The 9,162-nt window shown below is 35.9% G+C and overlaps 1 protein-coding gene across 1 annotated transcript; it reads right to left on the bottom strand.

Annotated features, from left to right (window-relative positions):
- Nucleotides 1-383: 383 nt before the first annotated feature.
- Nucleotides 384-8,904, bottom strand: zgc:110329 (uncharacterized protein LOC550500 homolog). The gene is made up of 8 exons (XM_056257409.1): nucleotides 8,791-8,904; nucleotides 6,685-6,870; nucleotides 6,180-6,254; nucleotides 5,989-6,084; nucleotides 4,740-4,856; nucleotides 3,206-3,256; nucleotides 2,665-2,781; nucleotides 384-1,920 (listed from the first exon to the last, which is right to left on the bottom strand). Exons 1-8 carry the CDS (start codon nucleotides 8,875-8,877, stop codon nucleotides 1,597-1,599), a joined length of 1,053 nt encoding a protein of 350 aa, XP_056113384.1. The 5' UTR covers nucleotides 8,878-8,904; the 3' UTR covers nucleotides 384-1,596.
- Nucleotides 8,905-9,162: the final 258 nt, after the last annotated feature.

The raw sequence follows: 9,162 nt of genomic DNA, 5'->3' as shown, positions 1-9,162 counted from the left end.
CGTGAGCATTGAGGAAATAATGGGAGAGAGGTTGAAGATAGATCGCTCTGCACAGGAATTAATATAATTGATGTGTTATGATGATGCACAGAAAGAAGAATCAATAAAAACATGCCAAGTTGCCATCAGTGTCCTTAAATGCAATTTGAGTTCTTTGAAAAATACAATAGTCTTACAGAACCACTGGGACGTCATTATGCAACATTCTCTCTTCAGAACAATTTGAAAGTGTGATTATACACTAGAAAACGGCTTAGATTTTCGAGGGTTCAGATGACCAGTTTCCAAGAACCCACAAGCCCAGAGGTTTTCACATCTCCACTTATCACACCAGGCTCAAGAGACTTTGGTGTTTTATTCAACAAAATAACCTGCCAGACATATTTAAAAGGTTAATTCAAGCAAATTTTATTGAAAATCACATTAATGTTACTACAAAACCAGAGCTACATTAGCTGGAGCGCAGCAATCAACTTTAACAAAATCATCAAAATGTCTATTAGCAAAGGGGTGCGATCGTGAGGTATTTCAGAATGACTACCTACAGCTAAAAGGTGGGTTTTTGTACATTTATGGCAGAGAGTCATAATTATGACATCCTTCAAGCCAAACTTTTTTCAATCTTTTTATACACCTAAGAAAGATAAAACATGGGCCATACATTTAAAACAGCAGTTTATGACAACTAAACATTCATTTTTAGCCTTACTTCAAGACAAATTAAACTTCAAGTAGTGTTAAACAATGCCAGGACTCCCTTTTTCAACAACTTAAAAAATCCTACCTACAAATTACCTGCAAATCAATGCGGCTATTCCAGAATAGCCTGAGGTAAGAAAGCTTCTGATGTACTTAAGGCAAAACTTTAATAAATAATAATTTCATTGGTACTTATTACCGTTAATGAAAAATGTCGGCATTACACAAACCACATGCTCTTTTAAAAGAAAAAGAAGATCCATAATATTCCGATGTTCCTTCTATTCTCTGAGAGTTGGGTTCATGACAATGTAATATAAAAACATGAATATAAAAGATTTTAGAAACAATGCATAGACAAGAGATGAATGCCCAGCTTCATCTGCCAGTCACAACAGTCATAATCTTTGACGAATTCCAAAACTACCAATTTCCTTGAACTCATTGAAATATAGGCCTAAAGGACATAATAAATTATTTTAAAAACATTTCAAAAATTGATTGCCAACAATTAATTAATATAGAATCCTTTTTTTGCACCTTATAAACTATTAAATGACAATATGACCAATAAAACAAGTCAAACTCCCTTAATATCATAAGACACAGAATGAATTAAAATGGTGAAAAATAACAGACTATGTAAACAGCATTTGAAGTGATATGTTCTTAAAATTCTGATAATACAAGCCTGTGGATATCTCCTACCTTGATTCCCTCAATTACCAAATGTTTTATACAAACCTCTCCTTTTTTCATGCCTAAAAACATTTTTACCAACATGTAGTGCAACTAACTCACTTTATCTTAACACAGTGCAAAGACAAACCTTTTATATACAAATAACAATTAAAAAAACAAAATGCTTAAGATGCAACTTTCTGTTCTTTGTGGTTCTTAAGCTCGATTGTCCACTTCATCCATTCCCACACCTGACAGAAATCCTTGGCTCTTTAGTTGGGAATGTGTAAAGGCTATTTTGGGCTGATCTTGTTCCAGGTCAAAAGGGATGGGGTCTGGAGTCCAGGTGTCAGGCTCTGCTACAGGTACAGGCAGGTACCCTTCGTCACGAGGTAGACACATACACCATCCAGCACCCGAGAGGTCCAGTTCGCTGTACTCAAAACCACGTTTTAGGAATTTAAAGTCCACCATGTCTTCAGACTCACTCATCTCCACCAAAAGATTCCAGAAGACACAGCTCAGGAGAATACCAAGAAGCTGAAAGAAACATTAGAGTGTTTTTTTTAGATGGATTACAAAAAATGGTTTACTTTACACCTTATCTGCAGATGAAACAGATAGTTGGTGACACCCCCAGTATATTACTGCATGTTGATGGATGCAAAAAAAAGTCATACATTTTTTATTATTATTAGTTAGTAATCAGTTAGTTAAAAAAAATATTTTTATTCAGCAAGGACACATTAAGTTGATCAAAAGTGAAAGACTTTTATAATGTTACAAAAGATTTATATTTCAAGAATTTCGAAATGCTGTTTTTTTGAGTGATAAATTTATATCTTTCATTTTAGGTATTTTTTATTAATAAATATTATACAATATACAGTTTACTGTGCACATATAGAAGCAGATCACTAATGCAGCAATACCGTAATTTACCAGATAGGTGTTTTGTCACATTCCATCATATTTGTGTAAATGGTCTGTCCTGCTGCTCTAATTTGAGGATTAATGCATAATTGGAGGAACGTGGCAGCACAGACATGTGGCTGCATTTAATGTGATCTCTTCCCTTATCTCAGCACTCAGCGAGGGGCAAGATGAGACATAAAGAGAGAGAGACAGCAGGCTGGCTATTTTAGAAAATTTAAGTTTTCAACTATTCCATTTGGCATGACTGGGCACCAGCTTCTCCAAGAAATAATAATAAATAAAGAGATACATACATTTCAGGATAAGTAATAAACAGGAAGCATAAGAAGGGAAAGATGTTTCCAAAACCTGTGGCAGTCCAACCGCACAGCAAATTCCAATAGTAGCGCCAATGTTGTCCCCCATCCACAGGTTCACAGCATGTATGCAGCCACGTACATGAATTATGCCATCTAAAGCTTCACGCTGTCATACAGAGGAGAGAAAGAAACAAATTCGGTACAGGCGGCAGGTAATGCTCTGATTCTATGACAGAAACTAAATTAAAATATCACAACTAAAGTACATCGTAATGGCATAATGGAGGTGGTGCTCGTAATGGCTCTGATATGATTTGCTTGGTTTTCATCTATGGAAAAAACAAAGGAATGAAGGAACCATTACAGATGGTTGCACTCGAAATGGCTATCGAAGGTTTTTGTTTTCCTGTCCCGGCTTCTCCTTTAAAGATCATTTCATGCGTCAAGGTCCAGCAAATGATTCTCTCCAAATGCATCAGAGTGAGTATTACGTAAAATGACATAGTCATTTAAAATCAGTCAGTCATGGCTGGTTGCAGGCCATTACAAGAATGTGGACTTAAAATGAGACCCCCGAGAGCTCCACTTACCTGCTGATTTAGAGTTTTGTAGCCACAAAGTGTGTTCACAACTTCTCCGACCTGATAAAAACACACACACACACACACACACACACACACACACACACACACACACACACACACACACACACACACACACACACACACACGGACTATTTAGTAACTTGCATATTATGTTTTTGAAAACCTTCTCAAGTGAGAAGTGGCATTTGGTCAGCTTGACGCTGTTGGTGCAGGAGAGTATTGGCGAACTTTATATTTTGTGATCTGATGACCTTTGACCCTTAAAATGAATTTCATATTCATTATTGAATTTCAGCACACACTTATAATCATGTTGATGTAACCATTAAAGCAGAGGGTCACTGCAGTGATGGAATCTGTAATAGGACTGATGAACAGGCAGCCCATCTAATCAGATTACAAATAGACTGTAAACCTGCCTGCTCCCAAAAGCACGGTCCAATTCCTCTCATACATTCCGTACCATGTGACACTTCACCTCTGTTTCTCAAAACAGGTCGGCAACAGCTACCAGATGCCATATTATAATATGATGTGGTTTGAAATAGATGGAGAACACCAGTGGGGATTCGTTATTAAGGGTACAGGGTGAAGAAAGTGTCAGTTCCACCGATTTACACAGAATTTTAAGGCCCATTATGCCATAAATATTTTGGACAATCTGATCATGCTTTCAGCAACCAATAAGAGCACAACACATTTTTTCCCCCTCAAAACCTCAGCAAACAATGCTACAGAAATCAGCAGATTCCTGAACATCTGCACCTACCTAGCTATAGATTATTTACTGAATGGCATTTATTCACTAAATTTCTTGTGCCATTAGGATTATACTTACTTGATAAGGGAAACATCTGAACTCAAATATCACAGATTTATGATCTGAAAATTCTCTCTCACATAAGGGTAACTAAATCTGACTTACCTAGAATGAGAATGGAAAAAATAAGACAGGATGTAAAGAATATTCTAAGGAAGTCTAAACTATGTTGGTGTTTTATTAGCTTGAAAAGGCCTGTGCTCGCTCACTGCATAGTAAGCTGTCATACCGAAAGGAGAGCAGTGCATTAGTGCCCAATCAACATTAATTAACTCTGAAAGAGAGAGAGAGAGAGAGAAATATATATATATATATATATATATATAGAGAGAGAGAGAGAGAGAGGTTCTGATAAACAGCAGAAGAGACTCTCTGCAGCATAGGGCAGGCAAATTAAATCCTCTCCATCATGATGCACTCTCCACTGACTCATGGAGAACAGCATACTAGAGCTCTCTAAGAAAAAAGAAAAAAGACCAGAAAAAAGCTCAGAAATCAGCTCCCTATTCTCACAGACCTGTGGGTCAGACTGATTCCACTGCAAAAAAAAAAGTACATTCTCTTCAGAGAGAAAAGATTACTAGCAAAAGCATGAAAGCACCCTATGGCACAAGCTTTTCTCGTCAGACTGCCGCGTGCAGGGCCGACATATGCATGATTAATGTATCATGACTGAAAGAAGAACATGGAATGACTAACACTTTGACGGATGCAGCAGGTGTAGGGAACGCCGCAGGCCAAAGGACTCGTGCCATTGCAGAAGTGGTACTGGTTTACTTCCCAATCCTTGTACTCATCTCCCCCACAACAAGAAAACTGAAAAGACAAACCAAGTCATTATAAAAGGAAATTTTATTTATAATTTTGAGTGACAGTTTTCTTCTTACCATAACAATAGATATGCCTTTATAAATAAATATTTTAAATAAAATATTTAATATAAAATATAAATAAAAAATACACTATTGTTGAAAAGTTTTTTTTTGTTGTGGTAGAAAAAAGTCACCAAGTCACTTATGCTCACCAAGGCTGCATTTGTTTGATCAAAAATACAGTACAAACAGTAATATTGTGAAATTGTAAAACTAAAATAACTAAAAATAACTGTTTTCTATTTTCGTGGCATAATGGAGAGTCAGACTGGTAACCCAAATGTCGCGGGTTCTATTCTCAATACCGGCACCTATAAGGCACCTAATCCAAAATTTCTCCACAGCAAAATGACTGCTCCAGGTGTGTGCGTTTGAAGTGTGGTCCAAGGTTTGCAGTGTGTGTGTGTGTGTGTGTGTGTGTGTGTTCACTACTCCTAATGTGTGTGCACTAACTTGGATGGGTTAAATGCAGAGTACAAATTCTGAGTATGGCCTTCACATGTCACTTTCACCTTTTCACTTTCAAAGCTGAATTTTAAGCATCTTCAGTGTCACATGATGCTTCGTTAAAAAAAAAAAAAAAAAAAAAAAAAAAAAAATCTAATATGCTGATTTGTATCTCAAGAAAAATTATTATTACTAAAGTTAAAAACAGTTGTGTTGCTTAATTTTTTTGAATACTGATAAAAAAAAATGCTATGGTTATTTGATGAATAGATAGAACAGAAAGAAAAGCATTTGTGAAGTAGAAATTTCACATTATTAAACAGTCGTGTCACTTTTGATCAACTGAATGTGTCCTTACTGATTTCTTTTTTTAAATGCCATATTAAAATGTGTATAAAGCTGGATTACAGAACCATTCAAAAATTTTGACCATGTATGATGCAGGTGACTGTGTAGCGACATCTGCTATGTGAAAACTGTAATTTTTATGAGATTACAAAAATGAAAGGGATTTTAATTGACACAAACTATGTGTTTCTGCTAGAAAGATGAACATTATTTATGGCTGACTTGATGTATTGTAGACCATATTAGGGTGGGTGTATAATACACTTATAGTAATAAAAAACCTTCTCTTGCACGTAGTCCAATATGTTCTTGAAGTCCAGGTCATCATAGTAGTGCTTGATTCCCTCACGTATACTTTTCTGAAATAATTTGATTGTCTAAAGACAGAGAAGATTTGGACTAATTAACAACAAACCGTATACAGTAACCGTACCGTATAACCGTAACATTCTCTCTGCTCTCAATGTCTTACCGTCTTTTCAAAGATCAGGGCAATGATGAGGGCAAGAGCCTGGAGAGCCAGCAAAACACACAGGACACACAGGAACTGCATGGAAAGGTTTATTTAAAGGGTTAGGTAATCCAAAATAAAAGTCATCAGTCATTCTAAGACTTCTGTTCATCTTTGAAACACAATTGAAGATATTTTTCAATGAAGCAATCATGTCTCTTCAGAAGAGTTGGATTATATGGATTTATTTATCATCTCTTTATGAACGTTTTGAAGCATCAGAGTTTTGGGTGAACATACTTTCAATGGAGGGACAGAAATCTCTTAGATTTCATTAAAAATGTCTTCATTTGTGATCCAAAGACAAACAACAGTCTTATGGTTTGGAAAGACATGAGAGTGAGTAATGATGACAGAATTTTCATTTTGGGGTGAACTATCCTTTAAAGTCACAACCAAAAATAACACCAGTAAAATGGTAGAAGCTTGGCACACATAGATATGTGTTCAGACAAGCAACACTCACCATGTGCAGCAGAGTCTTGTTGTCCCTGAGAGATCCCACCATCCCAATCAAAGACACAGTAAACATGACGAGACCCAGCAGTATGAGAACCACAGCAGGAGCCAAAAACACCCCCTCCAGGGTGCGATTCTTCTGTCTCTCCACTTCTGCATACACTCCAATACATAGCACGCACAGACCGAGCAACTGAGGGGAACAGGGGCAGTGGTTGGTTTGGGAAAACATCTGTACAAGTCACATCAGCTTACATAATTCCACAACATTACGTTTACATGATTCGATTAGACATGTAACAAAGATATGAAATCAATGTTTCAATCCACAACCAAGTCATGCAGATAAGTCATCTGATGTAAAATCCAAAAATGTACTGTATCATTTGTGTTCCTCACATTAATCCCTAAAATGCAGATGTCATTCTCAGAGTGCTTAGCTAAAATGCACACACAATGTCAATGGAATGACGCAAATCATAAAGAAGATTGATGTAGCAGCCTTAATATCAATTTGTATCCTAACAAAAGACTACATTAGTACAAAGCATGCTAGCCAGAACCACTTCATTTTCAATTTTCTTCCCTGACTGTTCTTTCTAGAGGGTTAATTTAATAAGTCTTGTTTGGCTGATTAATCATCTGTCAATTTCAGATTCCTGACATCTTCAATTATTTTCTGTTAATTGATAGATGATGGTGTTTTAGTGATGTGCAAGTGTAAAGGCTGCAAGCCAAGCTTAAGAGTAAAGAAAGGGAGAGAAAGAAATGGAGAGTATCCAGAGAGGCTTTTCTGCTTGTATCATCATGTTCGCTAATAGTAAAGATACTCCCATAAGGCAATGACTTATTGCATTTCCTGTGAGAAGACATAACACTCTGGCTAGTGAGTCAAGAAGAATATTGTGTTCCTTGTTGAATTCAATAAATAAATATTAATGGTTGCTGGTTATTAAGCAAAGTATTGCCAATTCTTGAGAAGCAACACATAACTTACAGACATGAAACCTAAAATATTAAATCCAGACATCAAAACAAAGAAATATGTAGATTTTAGGGATGCACAAAACGTATAATTCTTTCCGATAATGATAAGCCAATAATTATTGTCCTGTTATGACCTGTTATAACTGCTAAAAATACTTTAAAAAAAATCTAAATATAATAAAAACATTCAAATAAAAGTAAATGTAGGCATCACAACATTACAATGAATGCACATTATAAAGGATGGATAAATATTAAAATTAACTCTTTCAAAAAAATTATTAAAATAGAAAAAGAAAACCTTCATTAGAGAAGGGATCCCAGACATTTAACCCTTTAACAGCACTCTCTCTTATAGGGCGCTGTCTCTTTAAGACCCTATATTGTTCATGTAATGATGTATCATTTCCTTTTTTTATAGTTAATAACTTAATATATATATATATATATATATATATTTTTTTTTTTTAAATGAACAAACTCTGTTATGTTTGCTAGATCACGTTAAAACTAGATGATTATTTCTACCTTAAAAGGGGCAGAATACGTTTAATATTCAATGTCGGTCAATATCTGATATTTTAGTCACAAAAATGCTCAATAAACAACTTTTGCAATAATTTTGCATCCCTAATAGAAATGTATATATCTTATCTATGGATATTCTATCCAGAACGATTATAGCCTTAGACTCGATAGGACAAGAAAGCAAAGAAATTGATTATGTGCAAGCCTATATTAATATTATTACAGCCGCCAATCATTTACAGGAACCATTTAAAAAAAAAAAACATCTATACCGCGTGAATCTTTTTACATTTGCAGCAACAATAACAGCGCCTTGCGCCTTTAAATCTGCCAGCGGCGCATGTCTATTTCCTTTACTAAGCCACAAATCTCAACTGAGACATTTTAAAGAAGTGAGGCTAATATGCATCCCAAATTTAATCCGTAGACACGGGCAAAGTTAGTACGACTACCTTTACTGTACGTTCAACACAAACCCATGAGGGTACTCATTCAAGGCAAGTGTGTGTTATAGTGAGGTGAGGGAGAAACGGAGAAACAAAGAAATGCTAACGTCAATAGTAGCCTAGAACATCTTTCAGTTTAAACGCACACTTACCGAGAATAGCATTGAATAGACATTTAGAGAGAACTTAACGAAATAATAGAAGTGATTGGTTTTTCTCAATTCTTCGTAAGACGGCATGGTGACTGTGACAGCATTAATTGAGTTCAGTTAGCACTATCCTGATTCCGTGCATTCAGATGTTAGCCGATGCCGCTAAGGCTCAATGAACCTTTGTTCTTAGAGACACTAGAAGACCGTTTTTAAGACCCGTACGAATACATAATAAGCACTTCCGTCAAGTATTCAACTTGGCTGTCGATTCCTCTGAACTGTTTTGAAAAACACATCAGCAACTGTAAGGTGTTCTCTTATCCCAACAATAACTTCCGCCCCGCCAAACAACATCCTAAACAAACCTTTTAA

The sequence above is a fragment of the Rhinichthys klamathensis genome, unplaced genomic scaffold, assembly GCF_029890125.1.
Source record: "Rhinichthys klamathensis goyatoka isolate OS25496 unplaced genomic scaffold, OSU_Roscu_1.1 h1tg000137l_1, whole genome shotgun sequence".
Taxonomy (NCBI): domain Eukaryota; kingdom Metazoa; phylum Chordata; class Actinopteri; order Cypriniformes; family Leuciscidae; genus Rhinichthys; species Rhinichthys klamathensis.
Note: the sequence above shows the minus strand (reverse complement) of the source record. Positions and strands in the feature narration are given on the sequence as shown.